This window comes from Polypterus senegalus, chromosome 9, assembly GCF_016835505.1.
Source record: "Polypterus senegalus isolate Bchr_013 chromosome 9, ASM1683550v1, whole genome shotgun sequence".
NCBI classification, from domain to species: Eukaryota; Metazoa; Chordata; class Cladistia; order Polypteriformes; family Polypteridae; genus Polypterus; species Polypterus senegalus.
The window spans coordinates 117466886-117491953 of record NC_053162.1 but is presented as its reverse complement, the minus strand read 5'-3'; the positions used below and the strand labels follow the sequence as shown (position 1 = coordinate 117491953).

General features: G+C 38.8%; 1 protein-coding gene across 1 annotated transcript in view; it reads left to right on the top strand.

Annotated features, from left to right (window-relative positions):
* Positions 1–25068, top strand: part of LOC120534977 (WD repeat-containing protein 88-like) — a 107187-nt gene that overhangs the window by 66835 nt on the left and 15284 nt on the right. Inside the window, exons 6-9 of the mRNA XM_039762474.1 lie at positions 2215–2344; positions 6724–6908; positions 19869–19951; positions 20073–20141. Coding sequence (XP_039618408.1) covers positions 2215–2344; positions 6724–6908; positions 19869–19951; positions 20073–20141 — 467 coding nt within the window. The remainder of the gene's footprint in view (positions 1–2214; positions 2345–6723; positions 6909–19868; positions 19952–20072; positions 20142–25068) is intronic.

Genomic DNA, 25068 nt, shown 5'->3' with positions numbered 1-25068 from the left:
GCTTTTATGTATAGTCTGTCCTTTAGCAAGGTTGAATTCAATTCCATTACAGATGGAATTCTGCTTTTATAGTCCAGCACTAGATTACCCTTGCAATTAGAACTATCTTTCTGTCTTTTGTTACAGGTCATACCCTAGGCAGTAGTGTCCCTGCAATATAAAGCAAAAGTTCAATCTAGTCTTTCACTAAAGCAGAGAATGATGAACTAGCTCCAACACTGGAAAAAAGGAAAGAATGGATTTGTTGCCTTTTGTTTCTTGGGCATTCAGAAGTCTACCTTACTAGTTGATAATTGATGTAAAGGTTTGTCCATCAAGGTTAACAAAGGTTACTGTAACTGTAAACTGTTCAAGACACCGACGTCACTAATTGAATCACTTTAAATGATATGGCCTTCTCAGAAAGAGACTCAGGTGCAGCATTTCAAAAAAAAAAAAAAACAGGGCAATGCCACTCCAACTAGTCCCTACAACTATTATTACAATCTTCAAAGAAACATAACCACATATGTTAATTTTTAGCTACTGCAAGAATACCTTTCAAAACAATATATTAAATAAATCATTGTCAAATGAATAGGCAAGAGTCATAAAAAAGGTTTGGGGCAGCCTCCCGTGTACTTGGATCCCAGCTGCAAAATAGTAAATTGATTGCACAATTACGTACAAATTCGAGTCCAGAACAGAACTGATTTGGAAGAGGTAAAGATGGAGGTTTTATGGAAAGGCAGAGGACGTGACATAATCGGGGTCGGGACTGGAAGTGACATCAACGGGTTCAGGTGGAATATCCCGTAACTGGTCTGCAATGGAAAGAGAGAAAGGATTAGTGCACTCCGCCACCTCCTGGTCTGGCATGGAATTACCCTCATTTGAGTCCATTGGTTGCGTCCCATAGGAACGTGTGTGACACCATATATTAAAATATAAATTACATCCTCTCAAAATACTTCTATACTTTTATTCTGTATGGGGATATTCCTTAGGATTTTGCCAATGATGTTTTTCTATTACTTGGCAGCAATAGTCTTCATCAAGTTCATAAGAGTCCCTGTAACCCATTTTTGGCAAAGACAGCAGATACTTCTTCAAATACTTTTTGTTTCTTCAATATCCATCTGTCCTGAACAAAAGCATTCCCCTCTCGGTAAAATTAAATATGTCCAGCCCCTGTCACTCCAGTGATGTATATTATCTGTCTCTTATAAATCCATTCTTATTTAGTTCTGTTTTGCAAACATTTTGGAATATAGATTTATTTATAAACAACATATATTTTTTGTAGCTGTTATTGTTTACCCTGTTGTCTAAAATTATGCTGTTTCCTTTTGGAATTATGTTGTTATATTATGACCATGACTTTGCACCATAATTTTGTGTTTTAGAATATACAGTATTGCTGTGATTATATTATGAGCCCATTTATAGTGTGGTTTCTGTTTTGTTTCCTTGGTCTTGTTTTGTGTCTCTAGCTGAAAATGACCTCCTGCATGCATGCCCGTTTATTGATTTTGCAATAATAAAAATGTCTAGTAAGGCTTCTGAACAAAAATATGAAGTTGCAATCAGTGAAATCAACAGAAATATTTAAATTCCCAAATACCAATAAAGCAGGACACAAGACAGATACTATTCATACAATGTATTATTTTTTCTCATTGCTAACAATTTTGTACAATGAGAAAGAATATAAATATAAACCAATATACAGTACTACTGTATAATAATTTTAGAAAATTATTATTCATTATCTCACTGGACTATAATCCCATCCATCTGATCTAACACTTTTTGACCCTGCAAAGAAATAATGTACGTGTATCTACTACATTCAGAGTCGTGCAGCATCCTTAGAAATATGTTTTCAGTACAATGGTCACACCATGCTAAAGAAAGATTGTTGATGTCCCTCACATTCACAACACTTGATATGACAGCCACACTAGAATAGTCTTAGTTAGTTGTGTTACCCCGGGAGAGGGAGGAGGAGAGTGTGTCATGCTATCTATGTTCATAAATAAGCAGAAATTGCAGCAATAAATAGCAAATTGCTTCTGAAGCAAAGAAGAAAAATAATTTTTCATCAGATTTTTGCTTATACATTATGTTCAATTTGTTTACTTAATATCATATGAAAGGGTTTTTATTTTTTCATCATACAAGGAGAACATTAGCTCCTTATGTGCTGACAGGTATATTTTTTTCTCCTGCAAGACCATCACAAGAGCACGGTGACGGCCTGCCGGTTTGATCCTGATAGCCAGCGTGTGGCTTCTGTTTCATCTGACAAAACAATTAAGCTATGGGATTTGGTGGCACAAAGAACAACGCTCAATATAAAAAGGTATGGATGAGTAATGAGCCAGGATCATGTGTTGAGTATAACTAAATAACGTTTGTTTTTTTTATCTGTTCTTTGCAGCCTCAGTTCTGTGTTCCAGTACTTAATCATTTTCTTATACTGCCTTTGAAAAACAATTCTTAAACTTTCAGGAATCTGACAAAAATAAAAGAAACACCTACATAAGTTAACTTAATAGGGCGCTGGGCTACCACAAGTGACCACAGTAACTTTGCTTTTATGAGAACATGACAGCAGTTTATCAGGACAAATTTGGTTATTTAGTGTTTTAATGGTGGAAGATACTATCTTAGATACCATTCCACAATCTCCCATATTTGATTAACTAGATTGAGATTTTATGTGAAACGGAGCATACAGTATAAGTTTGACATTGTTGTTGCACTCTACAAACCAAACATTGACATTTTCACTTACTATCATAGGATATAAATGTTTCACTGTTGGATGAACTGATAAATCAGAGTCACATTGTATTTATTGACATTTGCCTTGTTGTCTAAGATAATCAGTGGAGTTAAGCAATAGTAGGAAAGTTCACCACACATCATCATAGAATCGTTCACTATTTGTTCATGCCTGTAGACTTCTTTTAACATGTGCCATATTCCAGTCAGCCACTACATTAAAACCATTAAGAGCTGAATTGTGATGATTTCATTTCAGTGGCACCTGTCAAAGGGTGGGACATATTAGGCCGCAAATGACAGTTACTTCTTGAAGGTGATGCGTTGAAAGCAGGAAAAATGGACAAGCGTAACGATTTGAGCCTCTTTGACAAGGGGAAGATTGTGATGGATAGATGACTATGTCACAGCATCACCAACACAGCAGGTCTTGTGGGGTGTCCCCAATAACCATTGATAAGTACCTACCAAAGGTGGTCAAAGAAAGGACAAAAAGGGAACCTACAACAGGTTCATGGGCACCCAAGGCTCATTGGAGCATGTAAGGAGCAAAGGCTAGCTTGTCTGATACAACTCCACAGAAGAGCTCCTGTAGCAGAAATTACTGAAAAACTTAAAATAAAAAAACTTAACGCTGACCATGCGAGAAATGTGCTACAACCCACTTTGCATAACAGCTTGCTGCCTAGACACAGACCAGTCAGAGTTTCCATGCTGATCCCTGTCCATTGCCTAAAGTTCCTACAATAGACACATGAGTGTCAAATCTGGACCATAAATCAATGGAAGAAGGTGCCAATACATGATGAATCATGTTTTCTTTTAGATCAAATTGACGCCTGGGTGAGTGTGTGTCATTTACTTGGGGAATAGATGACAGCAGGATGCACTGTAGGAAGAAGCTAAACTGGCAGAGGCAGTGTTATGAACTGGGCAATGTTCTGCTGGGAAACCTTGGGTCCTGCATGGCATTCATTTGGATGTTACTTTGACATGTATCACCTACCTAAAGACTGTTGCTGACCATGTACACCACTTCTTGGCAACAATATTCCCTGAAGTCAATGGCCTCTTTTAACAGGATAGTACACCCTGCCACACTGCAAAAATTGTTTAGGAATGGTTTGAGGGAAAGGGCAAGGAGTTCAAGGTGTGGACTAGGCCTTCAGATACTCTAAGTCTCAATCTGTGTGAGCATCTGTGGGATGTTCGAAAGAAATAAGTCCAATCCATATAGCCCCCACCTTACAACTTACAGAACACAAAGGACCTGTTGCTGACATCTTTGTGCCAGATACCACAGGACACCTTAAGAGGTCTTGTGGAATCCATGCTGTTTTGGGAGCATGAGGGAGACCTGTACAGGTGGTTTTAATGTTGTGGCTTATTAATATATATACATACAGTATTTATCTATTTATTGAGAATACATTGAATGAATATGACAGTGTTATATCTGTGAAGGTGTTCAGTCGGATTCCAGACATTCTTACTCCCAAGAGCTCAAAGTAGATTAAAAAAAAAAACTTCCAGGACCCACAATACAGGTTGAGCTTCCAGGTATCCAAACATATACTTAGGTTAGTTTCATGGATTTAAAAATGTTATAATTCTGTGTTATTTATTATATTTTTCTTTTTCTCCTTTGTCTTTAGCATTACAATTCTCCGTTTCTTCTCTGTATTTTTTTCTGCACAATTCATATTTGTTTCTTTTATTTTTTATGTTGTTCATTTCAATTTTCTTGCAATGCTGTTTTTCAATTTACTTTTTTACGTTTCTCGGCGCCCTTGATGACACTTTACTTCCAGGATAACTATGGCATGTTCATTATCCTTCAATAGTTGAAAACCTTTCCAAAACATCTTTTTCTTAGTGTTTGTTAGTTAGCTTTTGATCAATTAGGCATAACATCAAGAGTTTTTGTCCCCTACCGGTGCATTTTTCCCATCAATATCACCTGCTTTCTGATTTTGACTGGTGCACGTAGCTTGTGTTATCATCTCCTGGCCTTTCACCAGTGTTTAAAGTAACCCTTCTGCAGTTGTACTGCTGCATAACAAAAGGCAGTGTTGTTAATCTCCTAAGAGACCGAAATGATGCATATATCTAGTTTTAAATGAAGATGTACCGTCTGCTGATTAAAGCAAAGTCCACTCCCAGGTATAAGCCCATAATTAGATATCACTGAGCATGTCCATCAGAGTAACAAAGAGTTTAGCATGGCTTCAAGTTTAGGATGAATATTCTGGCAGGTACCTCTTGGTCTAGAAAAATTCTGCGGTGATATCAGCTCATCTTTGGTTAACACCTCTAGATATCAAATTCAATGCAGAATGCAGGTTGACCAAATGTTAGCTAACAGTACAGCTGCAGAATTATTAGTTAATAGTTCTTCTCAAATGAAGATGGAGATGGGCAGTTAACTACCTGCATCTCTGTAAAGTTATTTTCTTTCAGCAGTGGTTAAGGGAATGCCCTCTCTGCCCTACAGCTAGATTTTGTACCGGTGCTGCCCTCTCTTATTTATGGTTCTCATTAGGCATCTGGGTCAGGTTATCCTTCCAAAATAGTTCATAGGTTTGACTGCCCTCGAGACAATCTTGTCAAATACTCGGCTAAGACACCAAACTCTCCTTGTGTCATCCTTTTGGCTACCTGTTTCCTCTTGATGTTCACTATTGTTGATCAAAAACAAAATAAGAGGCACTCAAGAGTTCTATTCACAGACAATACAAGCATTACACTTATTTCCAAAAGTGTATGACAAGTCAGCAGTATTTAGATAAAACAAATTAATCCACAGTTGAGGAGTTCAGAAAAAAATAAAACTTGGATAGCTGGAGTAGAGCTGAGCTTTACTTGCCTCAAGGTGTTAGTGGCCAAGGTAGATCTGGTGGTTAATATATTGGAAACAGTTTAGATGTTTAAGGAAAGCTTATTCTCACTTTGAGTAAGAAATAAAAAACATCTTCATCATTGTATGACTGGAGATAGGAAGTGCAATTGGTAAGGATGTGTAAACAGAAATTTTAAAAGGAACTTATGGCAAGACTAGAAACTCACGATAATCAAGAGTAAAGTTTTGCATAGATATTTAGATCAGGACAAGAGTTCTGACCTGGAACCTTGATAAAAGAGTAGAATAATGGAATGAATGAGATGGAGGAGTACTGCAAATGTAGGTAGGAACAGAAAACAGTATTTCAGATGACTTGGAGACATTTGACAGTGTCCCCTTTAGATGGCACCTACTGCTGTTCAGTACTGTTTTATTGTCAAAGATTATCTGTGCTTTAATATAGCTGCTTTAATATGCCCCATGTGGACAACTGCTTCAAGCAAAGAGATGCTAGCTCTGGTAAAGCAAACCAAACTGTTATCTTCAGAACTGAGGTCCACCTATGCCAATCACCAAAGTAGGTGCCCACATACGGTGCTGCTTTCTACTGAAGACACCTCCTCTCAGCTGCCAACCCTGATGAAAATATATTAATCATCCATGCCAGGTGCTCTTAAATATACCATGAGCAATCAAAAAATATAAAATCAATGCAACTATAAAGCAAAATTAATAAAAGGCACAGTAAAACTGATAGTAGCAAAAGCAGGAATTGTATTTGAAAAGATGCTCATTAAAACACCTTTTTCAAATCTGGGTGCATATCTTCTTCAGAGTTTCTGTTCAGTCCACAGAGGTCTTGCCAGTTTTTTTGGCAAGATACAGACATTTTATCTGGGTGATGATCTTCTGTCTCCTGTTCCTGTTTCTTTTCGTTCTTTATTTCTGTATTTGAAGGGGACACAGTGATTCTGAGTCACAGCAAGGTATGTGATGCTGCATAGTGACAATGTCTAATGACCTTTTCTCAATATTAATAATCTGCAAATTATTTTTGTTTTTGCTTGTGTCAAATAATTTTTCTAACACTGCTCCTTTTGCTCCCTTTTTAGTGGCCATTTAAGTGTCATCTCAGATTGCAGCTTTAGCAAAAATGGTTTTTACTTGTGTACAGCATCATGGGATAAAAAACTTCTTCTGTGGGATATCAAAACTGGGATGTTCCGCTCCTGTGGAGCAGTTGCCTTGGACCATGGGCATACCGGCAGCATAAGCTCCTGTAAATTTTCTCATGACTGTAAGTGTTTATCTGAGAGAACAAAATAATTCTTCCTAGAGCAAGCATTGAATACATTTAAGCAAAATTTAATTTTTGATATAGAATGATGTTACATGATGCTAAACCTGCATTTTAAATGTATTTAAGCCAATGTATGTTTTGTGTGTCTGCATTGTGATCCAATCAAGTGACATTTTCTTCTTGGAATATTGCATCTCTTTTTTTCTCTATAATGGTGCAATGAATGAAATCATTTGAAGGAATCTCACGTCTGATTATCGACTGTGTGCATTTGTACATTCTCCCAGTTTCTTTATAGGTTTCTCTCTTAATGCTGTAGTTTTCCTCCCATATTACAAAGACATGTCATGTTCTGTTAACTGGTAATTATAAACTGGCCTGTGTACGTCTACATGAGTCCTCTACTGATCAACCCAGGGCTGATTACTACAATGTGTCCACTGCTTCTCAGAAAGCTTCAGAGTCCTGAATTGGATTAAGTGGGTTTGAGAAGGTTATATTGAAAAAAATTTATACTGTATGTTAACAGTTTTTTGCCAATTAAATGTTTACTCCTTTTCAGACCCATTAGTTCTTTGTTAATTATATTATAGTTATATTTCTGTTTACGTTATGTGCAAAAAAAGAGCTTCTAGTTTATTTTGCAATGGCTCAACAATGTTTGTTGCTTAGAAATAGTTAATATATCATAAAGTGGTATTGTTACTTTTAAGCTTTGCTGTGCCATGGACAAAACTGATGGCACGGACTACCCACCTTCCTGTGCTACTCACAAGGCAGAGCAAAAGCACAACAGTACTTTTTCAGAAATAATTGTGCTAATTATTATTAATTAGAAAATCTACTTTTCCATAGTCTGTTTCATACTCCATTTTCTTTTCTTCTTCTTACAGAGCTATACTTAATAACAACATTAAGAGTTTAGAACTTAAATTGTGCTTGAAATACTCAGTGGGTTAGCACAAGTCACAGTCGGGGCAGTGGGTAATGGAAATTTGTGAATTATGTAAAAGGTTTTCCATCTTAAACATATTAGTTTAATTCATAATAGTAAACAGAACTTCAGGAAAGAGGACCAAAGACAATGCTTTACCTGGTAAAAGAAGAGACATGATGACACAATGAGTGTTGGCCAACTTTTCATCTTTGATTGTCTTGTCCATTGTTAGAAATGGACATCTAGGACAGAGTTCCACCGGCAGTGGTGTTATCTAGCTTTTTTATTTAGCCGATTTTATTCAACTTGCCCTCTCTGTGTGTCTGGTGTGGTGGGTCGCTGGGGCTGTGACCCGGCCGGGACGCCTGGAACGACCGGAAGGTGGCATGTACGTCCTCCGGGCAATGAGGGTGCAATATCTCATCAGATTTGACCCAGAATTTGTGTTAATTATGTCAAATTTTAATTTCTCTTTTCTTTATTGATTACACATATACAGTATATAGTGCTTTTAGTGTGTTGGACTTTAAATTAAACAGTCGAAAGTTCAAGGTCAATGTAGACAAATTAATTTTTTAAAAATCATTTTGATTAATTGATATTGAAGGTTTGTCAGATCACTTCAATATGACAGTTAAGCAGCATTGGTCAAATGGTTAGTGTGTTGGACATTCAATTAAATGGTTGAAGGTTCGAGACCAATGTACACAAACTACTTTTTTTTAATTTTTCCAATTTTGTATCATCTATATACAAATATGGCAAAATATTCTTCAGTGATTTGACACTATTGGCTCAGTGGATAAAGTGTTGGGCTTTTCTAAGAAAGATTGAAGGTTTGATTCTATAATACAAAAATGCACATTTCTAGTACTTCACGTGTAAGGTTCCATCGTGTTTCGGATTTTCTGAAATGCGAAATAAACATGAATGAATGCTACATTTCACTTTAACATCGTAGGTTTGATTCCTCTCTGTCGCTAATATCATTTCAGTCAAATCACTTTACCACCCAAGTCAAGGTTTTAGTAATGTGCTGATGGCTTTGTGGCATGAGGGTGGCTAAAAAGTATATTTTAAAAAAAAAAATTTATGTGACATGATTTTATTCAAAAATGCACTAAAAAGTAAAAAAAATATATATTTTTTGGTACTAAGAATTTGTATTTGAATATATGAATTTTAATTGAATTAAATTAATTCTTTTATGGGAGCCCCATGATTTTATTTTTAGTTACATATGACCAAAAAAATCTTAGAACCAGAAAAAAAACATTTTTTTACTTTTTAGTACATTTTTGAATAGTCACTTAAAAATCTTTTTTTGTATATTTTTTAGTCACCCTAATGCCAACAGCCAGAATTGATATTATTAGAATAGACAGCAGAATCAACAGCAGAATGAACAAGCTGCTTCTGGAAATAAAAGATCCAGGAGGTATGTTTAAACAATACATCTCTTGTAAACCTTAATAAAATACTAGCAAGTATCAATGAAAACAAATAAGGAAATATGAGCAAAAGTGAAAATAAAATAAGAAAACTGGGCGCTCACCTGGAAGATGTTAAATCAACGTTTACAACTCATATTGAAGTAGTTAAACTATCAACATCAACTGTTGACAAAAAATCACTGCTGTAGAATCCAAATGCAAATATTTTTTGGTCTACAGTACACTTTAAAAAATAATGTTAAATTTATTTTAAAATACTGGCAGCAGGGATCGCCAGAATTTTAATGTAAAAAAGAAGGTGACAATATTTTTTGGTCTACGGTACACTTTAAAAAAATGTTACATTTACGGTAAAATACTGGCAGATGGTTGCCAAAATTTTACTGTAATAAATAAGGTGACAATATTTTTAGGTCTACAGTATACTTTTGTAGTAAAAACTATTTGTTCTTTGCAACAAATTTGAACAGAAGGGAATGTTTAACCATAACCAGAAATTCATGTTGTGTAATAAATATGACAATCAATAAACAATATGCATTGTCAGGGTCAAACCCCAGTACAGTACACAGTTTGCATCAGTAAAGTAACAACAACCAATAGCAAGCATGTACCATTTAATTATACACATTGAAAACAATTCAATGTTTAAGGAAGTTATGGCACGTTTTCTGGTGGGGAAGTAAAGTTTTCTTTTGTGGTGTATGGTGTCCTACTTATCGAATACAACCCACCATAAATACAGTTTATTTTTGTATAGCCCAAAATCACACAGGAAGTGCTGCAATGGGCTTTAACAGGCCCTGCCTTTTGACAGCCCCCCAGCCTTGACTCTCTGAGAAGACAAGGAAAAACTCCCAAAAAAAACCTTGTAGGGAAAAATGGAAGAAACCTTGGGAAAGGCAGTTCAAAGAGAGACCCCTTTCCAGGTAGGTTGGGCGTGCAGTGGGTGTCAAAAGAAGGGGGTCAATACAATACAGAACAGAACAAATCCTTAATACAGCATAAAAATAAAAATTTTAGAAGTACGGAGCAGAATTTAACAGTAGATGATATCACATAATAAGATTTGGATATTTTTAGAGTCCTGGAGACCTCATCCATCAAGCTGCCTCCCCCATTTGGCCATTCCACGGCTGAAACGTTGCTCGGCCAGCCAATCCGATGAAAGGACCCCTCTTTTCCATGATTCCTGTGATTCTCAGCTAAATCACCTTCCATAACCTCAAAAAACCTTCAGCAGGCAGGGAAAAATAAGTCTGCTAACTCAGTTTAAGTTGTTTTCCTTACTATTCAAAGACATGCGGTTCACCAGGAACAATATTGTAAAAAGAGGTGTGTCCTTATACAAATATCGTAACCGGTTTTACTGAAACAGTGATTTACCGTTTTACATTTTACAGTTGTTTACCTTCGCTATTTAACAGTTTTACACTGTAAAATTAACAGATTTTTTCAGTGTAACTGTAATGCATCAATAAATGGTATTTAGCATATTTTGAAGGTAGAAAAATATCAATTTTACAGAACTTGGCTGTAAAAAATAATAAAATGTATTGTTTAAGATATACAGCTAATTTTCAGTAGAACATAAGGTAACTTTCCTTTTTTTTTCAGAAAAGACCTTTTACTTTCACCATTTACAGTATTTTTACCGTTAAATTTACTGATATTTCTTACAGTGTAGGTCTATCCTAAAACATTTGCTGTAACTATGTATTCTATTTCCATTCCTTTCTGTTCCCTTTTTGGCCACTTTTCTTTTTTCTTTTATTTATTTTTTTTCTTTTACAGTTGGAATATTGAAATGTATTCTATTAAATATATGTATAGGGTGGTCCAGATCTAATTATGCAATTTTCATTATGCTATAACTTATCAAGTTTATTACATAGAAAATCACCGGAAAAATCCCAGACCATCGAGAAGTGTGCGAACTGACAACATTAAGAATCGTCTTCACGGCGAACTGGAACCGTCCCCGCATAAATTAATGTCATCCAGACGATCTGGATCTGTATAATTAGATCTGGACCACCCTGTATACTATTATAACCATTAAGATTTTTTCCATTTTCCTTCCTGCATCTAATACTGCAAAAATAATTAAAGTTTATTTATCAGACACATGGAGATTTTCAAGTCCATGCTCAAGAGCATATTCCTTCTTCTCATCAGTACATCACAGTTACTCAAGAATCAATTGTTTCTTTACAGATAATAATTTATTGGCCACTATCAAATCTTGCAAGTATGATGGTATTGTAATCTCTGATCACGCCTCACTGATCATGAAGCTTAAATCACTCTGTCTTTCACACCCGTTTTGTAAATGGCATCTTAATCCTCTGTCTTTACAGTTGTGCTTTAAAGTTTGTGAACCCTTTAGAATTTTCTATACAGTATTTCTGCAAAAGTATGACCTAAAACATCATCAGATTAAGTCCTAAAAGTAGATAAAGAGAAACCAGTTAAACAAATGAGACAAAAATATTAAACTTGGTCACTAATTAGGTCACTAATTTCATATCTCTGTATTGCTATGCTTTGTGGCCAGAAAAACAATCAATAAATTACAGAATATCTCTTTTAAAGTTAAAATACTGTACAAACTAATTAGTAACATAACTGTATCAGCACCATAATTGAAGAGAGAGAGAAAGTGTTTATTTGTGTCATGAATATTCTTAATATTAGAGAAATAGATATTAGTTTATAACACAGAGTTATATTAGTAAAGACAGAGAATAAATATATTTGTGTGTATTATTAATATATATATAATATATATTATTAATATACAGTATATTCTTAGTATATACTAACATCATCCATCTATTTTCTAAACCTGCTTACCCTAAGCAGAGACATAGAGTAGTGAAAGTTTATCCCAACAATCATCAACAACAACAACAACAACAACATTTATTTATATAGCACATTTTCATACAAACAGTAGCTCAAAGTGCTACTTTGGAACATCATCAGGAACAAGGCAGGAACAACACCAGGAGAGAGTGCCAGTTTGTTGCAGGGTGAACACACACAACATCTGGGATCAATTTAGCAACACCAATCCACCTAACCTGCATGTCTTTGGACTATGATTGTAAATCCACAGACATGGGGAGAACATGCAAAGTGTACTCAGGGTGTAGCTGGGATATGAACAAGGCAGCAGCACTACTATATATACATACGGTTCACCGACAAAAGCGCGATAGACATATGCTCCCCAACAAAACCGCGACAGACAAATGAGTGCCGACAAACCCGTTAACTGGTTTTCGACAAATGCGTGCCGACAAAATCGCCACGACAAAATCGTGAGAGAGGCCAAGAGAGTGGGACGCCCTTGCTGCAATTCTTCCTACATATGCAGGGCGTGATCTTAAGGACTATCTGCGTGCCGTACTGATGGCATGCCGCATCTCATAATATTGACTTCTAAAATAAACATTATTATATATGCTTTAAACTAGTAATTTATATTTAATGAAACTTTCGCGATTTTGAAGGTGCGTTTTAATCATCGCTATTTTGTCGTCATGCATATGTCTATCGCGCAAATGTCAGGTCACAATACGTACATACACACTATACATACATACATACATATATACATACAGTATATATCTTTATATATATACGCTATCGTGGCTGTTCGTTTGTCTGTCCAGGATTTTAAATCACCTGCAGCTCGCAAACAGTTTGACCTATTGACCTGAAATTTGGTACGCATACAGTGCATCCGGAAAGAATTCACAGCGCATCACTTTTTCCACATTTTGTTATGTTACAGCCTTATTCCAAAATTGATTAAGTTCATTTTTTCCACACAATTCTACACACAACACCCCATAATGACAACATGAAAAAAGTTTACTTGAGGTTTTTGCAAATTTATTAAAAATAAAAAAACAGAGAAATCACATGTACATAAGTATTCACAGCCTTCGCTCAATACTTTGTTGATGCACCTTTGGCAGCAATTACAACCTCAAGTCTTTTTGAATATGATGCCACTAGCTTGGCACACCTATCCTTCGTTTTGCAGCAGCTCTCAAGCTCCTTCAGGCTGGATGGGAAGCGTCGGTGCACAGCCATTTTAAGATCTCTCCAGAGATGATCAATCGGATTCAAGTCTGGGCTCTGGCTGGGCCACTCAATGACATTCACAGAGTTGTCCTGAAGCCACTCCTTTGATATCTTGGCTGTGTGCTTGGGGTCGTTGTCCTGCTGAAAGATTAACCATCACCCCAGTCTGAGGCTAAGAGCGCTCTGGAGCAGGTTTTCATCCAGGATGTCTCTGTACATTGCTGCAGTCATCATTCCCTTTATCCTGACTAGTCTCCCAGTTCCTGCCGCTGAAAAACATCCCCACAGCATGATGCTGCCACCACCATACTTCACTGTAGGGATGGTATTGGCCTGGTGATGAGCGGTGCCTGGTTTCCTCCAAACGTGATGTCCTGGCATTCACACCAAAGAGTTCAATCTTTGTCTCATCAGACCAGAGAATTTTGTTTCTCATAGTCTGAGAGTCCTTAAGGTGCCTTTTGGCAAACTCCAGGCGGGCTGCCATGTGCCTTTTACTACGGAGTGGCTTCCGTCTGGCCACTCGACCATACAGGCCTGATTGGTGGATTGCTGCAGAGATGGTTGTCCTTCTGAAAGGTTCTCCTCTCCCCACTGAGGACCTCTGGAGCTCTGACAGAGTGATCATCGGGTTCTTGGTCACCTCCCTGACTAAGGCCCTTCTCTCCTGATCACTCAGTTTAGATGGCCGGCCAGCTCTAGGAAGAGTCCTGGTGGTTTTGAACTTCTTCCAGTTATGAATGATGGAGGCCACTGTGCTCATTGGGACCTTCAAAGCAGCAGAAGTTTTTCTGTAACCTTCCCCAGGTTTGTGCCTCGAGACAATTCCTTTGACTTCATGCTTGGTTTATGCTTTGACATGAAATGTCAACTGTGGGACCTTATATAGACAGGTGTGTGCCTTTCCAAATCATGTCCAGTCAACTGAATTTACCACAGGTGGACTCCAATTAGGCTGCAGAAACATCTCAAGGATGATCAGGGGAAACAGGATGCACCTGAGCTCAATTTTGAGCTTCATGGCAAAGGCTGTGAATACTTATGTACATGTGCTTTCTCAATTTTTTTATTTTTAATAAATTTGCAAAAATCTCAAGTAAACTTTTTTCACGTTGTCATTATGGGGCGTTGTGTGTAGAATTCTGAGGAAAAAATTGAATTTAATCCATTTTGGAATAAGGCTGTAACATAAAATGTGGAAAAAGTGATGCGCTGTGAATACTTTCTGGATGCACGGTATACTACGTGACATGTACTATCCACTTTCAGGGTAATGATTGACTTCCAAGATTATTCCTCTTTTAATTTTTATTTTACTTTATTGGAGAATCAACTCTCGTCAGTGGCCAGCAGGGCAGCCGTGTGGCGCATGCATACAGGCGCCATTCTCATCCCTACCACCTTTGCCATCACTTCTCCTACCTCTTCATATCTTAAATCATTCTTAGGGCAGATTGAAGACTTAAGTGCCAGCTTAAGTGAAAAATTAAGGAAAACGTACTAAGTAATTGCAACACAAACGCTGACTTAATCAGTTTTAACGCAAAAAGATGCAGACGAAAGAAGAGAAAAAGCGGGCTGCTAGGGTGGAGAAAAGAAGAGCTGCTCAGGAAGCAGCAAATGCATCAACCTCTGAGCAAACAAGTGCTAAACGTACAGAGAAAGAGGATGAAAACTATGAATGCTCAAGTCAAGTGTATTCACTGCACGGTATTGTGCAGTGCGCCGTTACTGGTATATATATGTATATATATTTGATAGAAATTTATGCTTTCTTTAATTGTATCAAGGTACCATTATACTGATTTAAAATACAGCCAAGACATTACCATAGTGGCTAATTACTGTTACTGAATGAAATGACTCATTTATAACTTATTATTGACATATGACTGCAAAGCTCAATTTACCGCTGCCATTACTATTCCTAGTCTTATTAGTAAACTCTCTTAGCTCACACCAATATCATATGCTAACTGGAAATTAAAGACACTTTTGTAATTGTGTTAGTAGAGCTAAAACCTGTTATTCTGTTCAATAAAGCAAGCAAATTGTCTTTCCATGCATTGTGACTTCACTATAGTTCAGTACTGGGTTCAAAAATGGTCAAAACCAAACAGCCTTCTCAGAAACATTTCAGTTTATTGTTGTTTTGTAAAATAAAGGGTATTACATGCAAAAGATTGCTAAAAAATTGAAAGTTTCATTCAAAGGTGCCTATTACTATCTTGAGAAAGAGAGAAACTGGATTTAAACAGGACAGGCAAAAAAGAGGAAGACCCAACTGCATAAGAGGCATGAGAGTATGTAGTTTTAGAAACAAATGCATTATAGGTCCTTGGTTTGCTTCCTTCAGTGTACACATACTGCCAGTATCATCTGCAAAAGGAAACCAATTCCAGGATGCTGGCCTAAGAGGCAGAGTTTCAAACAAAAAGCCATATCTGGAAAAGGCAAGTAAAAAAAAAATGTTAAAGTGCACAAAGGAACACATACATTGGACAAGATGGCTAGAAAAGTGCATTATGGCCCACATTCTGGAAATGTATTTTCTCTATTACAGATGACACTGGCATATATTTAAAGAAACAGGCAACTGAAGACCTTTAAGATGTTTGTTTCTCAGTCTCCAGACTCTTATCCTTTTATCCATCCATCCATCTTCTTCCGCTTATCCGAGGTCGGGTCACGGGGGCAGCAGCTTAAGCAGAGAGGCCCAGACTTCCCTCTCCCCGGCCACTTCTTCCAGCTCTTCCGGGATAATCCCAAGGCATTCCCAGGCCAGCCGGGAGACATAGTCCCTCCAGCGTGTCCTGGGTCTTCCCCGGGGCCTCCTCCCGGTTGGACATGCCCGGAACACCTCACCAGGGAGGTGTCCAGGAGGCATCCTGATCAGATGCCCGAGCCACCTCATCTGACTCCTCTCGATGCGGAGGAGCAGCGGCTCTACTCTGAGCCCCTCCCGGATGACTGAGCTTCTCACCCTATCTTTAAGGGAAAGCCCAGACACCCTGCGGAGGAAACTCATTTCAGCCGCTTGTATTCGCGATCTCGTTCTTTTGGTCACTACCCATAGCTCATGACCAAAGGTGAGGGTAGGAGCGTAGATCGACTGGTAAATTGAGAGCTTTGCCTTACGGCTCAGCTCCTTTTTCACCACGACAGACCGATGCAGAGCCCGCATCACTGCGGATGCCGCACCTATCCGCCTGTTGATCTCACACTCCATTCTTCCCTCACTCGTGAACAAGACCCCGAGATACTTGAACTCCTCCACTTGGGGCAGGATCTCTTCCCCAACCCTGAGAGGGCACTCCACCCTTTTCCGGCTGAGGACCATGCTCTCGGATTTGGAGGTGCTGATTCTCATCCCAGCTGCTTCACACTCAGCTGCAAACCGATCCAGAGAGAGCTGAAGATCACGGCCTGATGAAGCAAACAGGACAACATCATCTGCAAAAAGCAGTGACCCAATCCTGAGTCCACCAAACCGGACCCCTTCAACACTCTGGCTGCGCCTAGAAATTCTGTCCATAAAAGTTATGAACAGAATCGGTGACAAAGGGCAGCCCTGGCGGAGTCCAAATCTCACTGGAAACGGGCTTGACTTACTGCCGGCAATGCAGACCAAGCTCTGACACCGGTTGTACAGAGACCGAACAGCTCTTATCAGGGGGTCTGGTACCCCATACTCCCAGAGCACCCCCCACAGGATTCCCCGAGGGACACGGTAGAATGCCTTTTCCAAGTCCACAAAACACATGTAGACCGGTCGGGCAAACTCCCAAGCACCCTCCAGGACTCTGCTAAGGGTGAAGAGCTGGTCCACTGTTCCGCGACCAGGACGAAAACCACACTGTTCCTCCTGAATCCGAGGTTCGACTATCCGATGGACCCTCCTCTCCAGAACCCCCGAATAGACTTTTCCAGGGAGGCTGAGGAGTGCCAATCCAGAGGCACTGTCCCCGATGTCCATGCGATGTTGCAGAGACGTGTCAACCAAGACAGTCCTACAACATCCAGAGCCTTAAGGAACTCGGGCGTATCTCATCCACCCCCGGGGCCCTGCCACCAAGGAGTTTTTTGACCACCTTGGTGACTTCAGTCCCAGAGATGGGAGAGCCCACCTCAGAGTCCCCAGGCTCTGCTTCCTCATTGGAAGGCATGTTAGTGGGATTGAGGAGGTCTTCGAAGTACTCCTCCCACCGACCCACAATGTCCCGAGTCGAGGTCAGCATCCTTTTATGCAACTGCCCATTAAGTTCAGTTTGCTCTTCTCTCAAGACAGTAATCTTCAGTTTATTAATAATCTGTCACATGGAATAACACTCACTTTGCAAAAACACAATAGACTGACATGTTTCTTAAGAAGGCTGTTTAGCTTTGGCCACATCTGAACCCAGAACTGAGCTTAATAAATACCAATATCTTGCAAACCACGGGAAGAAAATATACCAGCTTTACTGAATAGAATAACAGGTATCAGCCAATAACCAATTACCACAAAATGAATTGTTGTGGAAGATAGGGCGGGTGGCACAGTGGTGCAGTGGTAGCGCTGCTGCCTCGCAGAAAGTGAACCTGAGTGGAGTTTGCATGTTCTCAGTTCTCGACTAACCCCCTTCCCCCATACCCCCAACCACCTGCGTGGGTTTCCTCCCACAGTTCAAACACATGCAGGTTAGGTGCATTGGCAATCCCGAAATTGTCCCTAGTGTGTGCTTGGTGTGTGGGTGTGTGTGCGTCATATGGTGGGCTGGCACCCTGTCCAGGATTTGTTCCTGCTTTGCACCCTGTGCTGGCTGGGATTGGCTCCAGCGGACCCCCGTGACCCTGTTTTAGGATATGGAGGGTTGGGTAATGACTGACTGCCTGAGTGACTGAAGATGGGGCTTTACAGTCATATATGAATAAGAAATTAAAAATCAGTCATTCCAAGCAGTAATAGCCATTAGCAACATTAATAATGTTTTGGTCAATGTAATAATACTGTCCAATACCGACTTCAGAAAGCTCATTTAAAATGTCTCCTCCAGTCCTTAATAGGACATATTCATGTTTTAATAATTGTGTGAAATGTTCTTTTTAACCGTTCTTCAGCTTCCCCTGGAGAGTTGTAGATTTAGGTGTAATCATCTACAGCTACTTTGAGCCAGGATGGGAACAAAAGGCTCTATCTAATATCTACTTTTTACATAGACACTGTCTGATACTGTCAAATTCATTAATCATTTCAGTAATCAAAGAAGAAAAATCTGGAAATATATGAGTCAGACTGTTTCAAAACAAGATCTTCTTCATTTGGTTGTGAGGTAGCACATTTTTATCATCCTTTAGGTTTGGAAAAAAAAAAAACAAGATCCTGGCCTTTAATGATTTCTTAGGCACAGCCATCAGCAGCATGTCTGTATGCCGAGAGAGTGTCAACCTTGTTGAGAGATGCACTTACCTTAGCCGTGACATTCATGTCTCTGGTGACTCTTCCTATGAGGTCAGTAAATGGATAGGGAGGCCATGGGGGTCATGTGGTCATTGGAAAGGGGTGTGCGGCACTCCCGACATCTTTGCAAATGCATGAAGGACCATATCTTTAAGTCCTGGAGCTTCCCATTTTGCTACATGATTGCAAGACATGGACGCTATCCACTGACCTGAGATGAAGCCTGGACTCCTTCAGTACTGTGTTTCTTTGGAGAATCCTTGGGTACTGCTGGCTTGACTTTGTGTCAAATAAGCGGTTCTTAATGGAGTCCCAAATAAGGTACATTACCTGCATTGTGAGGGAGTGTCAGTTATGCCACTATGGCCATGTGGCGTGATTTCCCAAGGGTGATCTGGCTCACAGGATCCTCATTGTTGAGGACCCAAGGGGTTGGACCAGGCTAAGGGGTTGCCCACATAACACCTGGTTGCAGCAGATAGATAATAATTTCCAGAGGGTGGGACTGGACCAAGTGTCTGCCTGGGGGATTGCCAACCAGAATCCCGAGGTGTTTCATCATGTGGTGGGTACGGCAACATGCTGTACCAGTGCATTCTCCCCAGTGTGATTGACCTGGAGTTGGTTGAATCTAACCTTGAATCATCTTTCAACATGCACTTAAAATTTCTGTATTTTGTCATCACCCTGGATTTTAAAAAAGGTACTCTGCTTTGAATTTCACTGGACTACCAGATTCTACTGCTTCTGGTAGTTCTCCACAGTTCTAACATATTATCCTTATTTATCTTTCTTTAGACTCCACATACTGTATTTAATATGAAGTGTTTTACATTCACTTTCTGTATAAGGCAGTTATTGTTCCAATGGCTCCTTGATCAATATACTTGTGATTGCTGACCTGATTGGTGGTTACCCATCACATGCTATCTACACCATGTTCTATAGCTGTTGCCATTTTCCTACTTTTATTATGAAGGGAATAAAACAAACTATAATATATTATTTTTGTTTCTCTTTTGTTGCAGCATCTTTTTTAGTATCAGGTGCTTATGATAAAACATTAACCCTCTGGGATACAGAAGCAAGGTGCAAAAAGATAGTTTTAAAGGTAAAGCATCAAACCTTTTATTGCAATTAGATTATGTTCAGTTGTATAAATGCCTTAAATAAAATATTTCCTTCTTAGTGTATTTTCTTTATGTAATTTCTTTCGTTTTCACATTTTGCAGGGTCATGAGGACTGGGTAATGGATACTGCTATAACAACCGATAAGAAGTGGATCGCTTCTAGCTCAAAGGTAGACTTCCCTAAAGTCAAATAAAGCCCTATATAATGTATTTAGTATAGACATAGGCAAAAATACATCATGTATAGTTTAGCTCTGCATTCACAAAACACAACATTAGTATTAGCAGAGAGTAACCTTTAAAACCCATTTCATTCTTGGGTTCATTGCATTTGACATACAAGTGACAATTCTGTAAACAGAAACATTCATCCTCATTGTTGTCCCAGTTTTATTAAAGCCATATGATATACTGTACAGCCATTAATAGGATACTTGCCTCAGCAGTGACAAGTTAAACTTCCCGTAACACTGAAGAATGAGAAATGCCCAAAAGTATAATTATTTCTCTTTTATGTTTCTTAAAAAGTACAGTGTGCCTGCGCCCATTCTGGCATAAGGTTCCACAGCATAAAAAATGTAATGAACTTCTATGTCCTCAGCATGCACTTTGTTTTACTCCAACGCTTGTTATATAAAAATTGTAAACATTTGGTCTTGTTTGTAGCAATGGCAGATTTAAATCTCTCTCTCAAGTCTCCTCCTTTTCTCCCAATTTATATGTTTTAGCCTCTTCAATTATCGGCTAGAATGGCTAATTTTTAAATTGTCTCATTCTTTTTGCATTTTGCTTATAGTGTAAAGACCTAAATTGCACACTCTACTCCAAGTGAGGTTTTACCATTGCTATTTATAACACCAGTATTAATTCTGAAATATTTTCCAATATGCCAAACCACTGTGCTCTTTAATATGTGCCTTTCTACCATGCAGATCATACTGTACAATAAAATGTCTTAAAATTCTTACTAAAGATAGACAAAAACAATACCAGATAAAAAGGAGAGGCGCTAATTTAAATTTCCCCAAATATGGTAATCTACAGGCTTTAGTTCAAATAAAAGTATTTTAAAACAAATATTTTAAATAGGTAATTTTAATAAACAAAATTATTGTATACCCGATGTCTTGTAAAGAAGATCAAACAAAACACTTACCTTACTTAAATACAACTGAGTTACACACATAAGAAAAGCTGTTACCATCAACCACATTGAGGAAAAGCATAGGGCCACAATGCTAAATTAGTATATCCTTTTTTTTAATTTTATAGTATATGTAGTAAATGTCCTGCATTTGTAATGCCCTTTCCCTTTAGGACATGGTTTACTTCTTGCAAGATTATGGCCACTTTCTTACAAAAATTCACACATGAAACCTACAATACACTTCACCACCCGAGAGGGAAATGAACGATGTTCGAAAGATATATCAGCATTATAAAAAATATTTGGTCCTCAACCCCTCTACCCCTCTCCATCCCCTCCAATACTTGAAAGAAACCCAGATGATAGTTAGATTGCTTAAATATGCAAGTGTATTGCAATCCACGATCCAATATTTATACTTATTCATGAAAGGTGACTGGGTGTTCATTTGTGATCCCTTTTTCCCAGGTCACTCTCTCCAACCTCCTCACCCACATCAGCCAAAGCTTAATCCTCGGTACGATACACACCCAAAAAGAAAACTAAATCAAAAAGAGGATGATTCTGCGTTCGTGTGAAACGATGATGGATCCGGTCTTACAGGTCTCATTGTGTGAAAAAAAAAAATGGACAGCTGACGAATATGGCTGCTTTCTCTCTGTCCTTAAGAATTTAAAAACAAGTCCGACTCACCAACGGGAGCACCCGGGGAACCACCACGCCATATAAAGAAACTCTTGCCTCGTCTCGGGGATTCTTATCTTCTGGGTGGCCTCCCACAAATAGTAGACGTCAATGGGTGAAATTCGATCTCCCTGACTTCTTAGGCTTAAATAGATGAGCTCCTTGCCTTCTGCTTCTCTTTTTTCTTCCTTTCACTTGGAAAGGCCATGGAAAAGTCCCATTTCCTGCTTCGGTCATCATAGAAACATGACGCCTGCCCTAGGCAGCTGGAATTCTAACAGGATGGGGTACTCCCAGACTTAGTTGTCAACTATAGTGTCTGAAGGGATACTTATTTATCATCATCCTGACCGTATAATGCAGTAATGGTAGTCCAGAAAGTAAACCCGATTGTAGTGCTAGCTATTTATATGATTTTTAGTATGGAATTAGCGTTTCTCATATAAATAGCCATATGTTTATTAAAGTTTGTTTTTTAATATTATTTCTATTAAAAAATATAAAACTACTATGTTGTAAGCACATGATTAATAGACGTCAAATTGTGTATCCACAGTGTTAAAGCACTCTTAAATTTGACTCCTGTAAACCTGAAATGGATGTGTAGAATCCTGTAAAAATATATCTTAAATGTCAATGAAAAAGGCATTGCACATTTTTATTGCCCATTTAATTTAATTAACATGTAACCACAGCTGTCTCCAATACACAAAGAAACCAAAAAAATGTTTATTGCTTAACAGTTGCTTCACACAAAAATTAAGAACAGTACTGTAACATAAAACAATAAACACAAATATAAAATAAAGGTAAAAGTAGTCATCAAAAAGCATCAGAGTCTACTCTTTTGCAGTCTTGGGAACTTTTTTCTTCCCTCATAGCTTAGTTACTTGGCGTTTATTGTTGTTCCAATCATTGATGGCATAACATGAGGCAATTTTTCCAGTATTGCCACAGCAAGTAAAGCAATGGAATACAGAAGAATTAAGTCTGAATGTAATTTGTTTTACTGTACACAGTACACCTTAATTATATCATATGAACATACAAAAGAAAATGGAATCAGTATTCACTGACCAGAGCACCTAAACTGCCTTTTGTGACAGATAGGGGGCGTTGTCGTCCCCTTGAACCCTCAGACCAGACACCAGATACCAGATAAAAGTCCAAATGTTGATTTTATTTGTACAATAAAATGCACAAGCACCTTCACCTCCAGTATACCTTCTATAAACCATACACAATACAATCATCAATAATAATAATCAATAACAATAATCCTCCACACCTCCCAGCAGCTCAGTCATCCTTCCTCCCAACTCGGCCCACTGCTGGGATTTCCCAGAGTCCTTTTATATTTCTTAACCTGGAAGTGCTTCTTATCCCCCCAGTCCATGTGATTCCCCAACACTTCTGGGTCAGGTGAAAACTCTTTTTTGTTCAGCGCGGAAGTACTTTATTTCTTCCGTCCTCGTGACTGGGAAGTACTTCCAGGCTATACGGAAAATACGAGTCTCTGTTCCTCCCTGCAGCATTCTCTAGCGGCCCCCACGGTATCCATCAGGGCTGTAAAGGAAAACTCCAAGGTCCATGATGCCCTGCTGGAATTCGGGGCATCTCCACGTTGCAGGGAGGTCTCCATCTGGCTGTTTGGGGGTATTGGCCGGGATAAACTACCGGCCATACTCCACACCCTAAACATGTAACTGGGCATTATTTTAAAACCTCTTAAAGTGTGACAAGTTTAATTAACTAGCCGATTATAATAATGCAAATCATCATTTGACAGTCCTATAATTCACCGCCTTGTTAATTTTTCACAAGTATACTCACATTCACCAGCCACTTTATTAGGTACACCTTGCTGGTACCATGTTGGACCCCTTTTGCCTTCAGAACTGCCATAATTCTTCGTGGCATAGATTCAACAAGGTGCTGGAAACATTCCTCAGGGATTTTGGTCTGTATTGGCATGATGGCATCACACAGTGTGGACGAAAACTCAGACCCGACAGCAGGTGCGGTTATAAAGCAGCTTTATTTTTCAGAGTCACGGTGAGAAGAGCTTCAGAAAAGCAGACAATCAAATATACATGACAGCGTCAGGGCTCTTCTGAACCCCGTCTGTTGGGTGGGGTCCAGTTTTATACCCCTAGAATGCGTGATTTAATATCATTATAAAATGTAACAGTCAACACATTTATTATACACAAACCTTGAGCCCCTTCAACATCCCTTGTAAAACTTGATTTCTTGGCTCCTTTTGTTATGGCGTTCAGATGTAAGCTAAGGGAAAACGTGATAAGGCAGACTCATGTGTGGAATGCTCAGACCTTGAGTCCTTTGCACAAACATTTTTCTGTTTGCTAAAACAAAGCATGCTGTTACTTGGTTTTGTAAAGCTTACTTCTCAGACATGAATTAGTACAAGGGAACGAAGAGAACATTTGTCTTCCACAACAGTTGCTGCAGATTTGTCAGTTGCACATCCATGATGCGAATCTCCTGTTCCACCACATCCCAAAGGTGCTCTATTGGGTTGAGATCTGGTGACTGGGCAGGCCATCTGAGTACAGTGAACTTATTGCCATGTTCAAGAAACCAGTTTTAGATGATTTGAGCTTTGTGACATGGCGCATTATACTGCTTGAAGTAGTCATAGAAGATGGACACACTGCAGTCATAAAGACTCAGCAGCAATACTCAGGTAGGCTGTGGCATTTAAGTGATGCTCAGTTAGTACTAAGGGGCATAAAGTGTGCCAAGCAAATATCCCCAACACCATTACACCACCACCTCTAGCCTGAACCATTGATACCAGGCAAGATGAATCCATGCTTTCCTGTTATTAACAACAAATTCTGACTCTACTATTCAAATGTCACAGTAGAAATCAAGACTCATCAATCCAGGCAATGCTTTTCAAATCTTACATTGTCCAATTTTGGCGAGGCTGCGAATTGTGGCATTAGTTGCCTGTTCTTAGCTGACAGGAGTGACACTCAGTGTGATATCCTGCTGCTGTATCCCATCTGCTTCAACGTGTTGTGCATTCAGAGATGCTCTTCCGCATACCTTGGATGTAATGAGTGGTTATTTGAATGTACCATTGCCTTTCTGTCAGCTCGAACCAGGCTGGCCATTCTCCTCTGACCTCTGGCATTTTTGTTTAGAGAACTGTCGCTCACTGAATATTTTCCCTTTTTCAGACCATTCTCAGTAAACCATAAAAATGGTAGTGTGTGCAGATCCCAGTAGATCAGCAA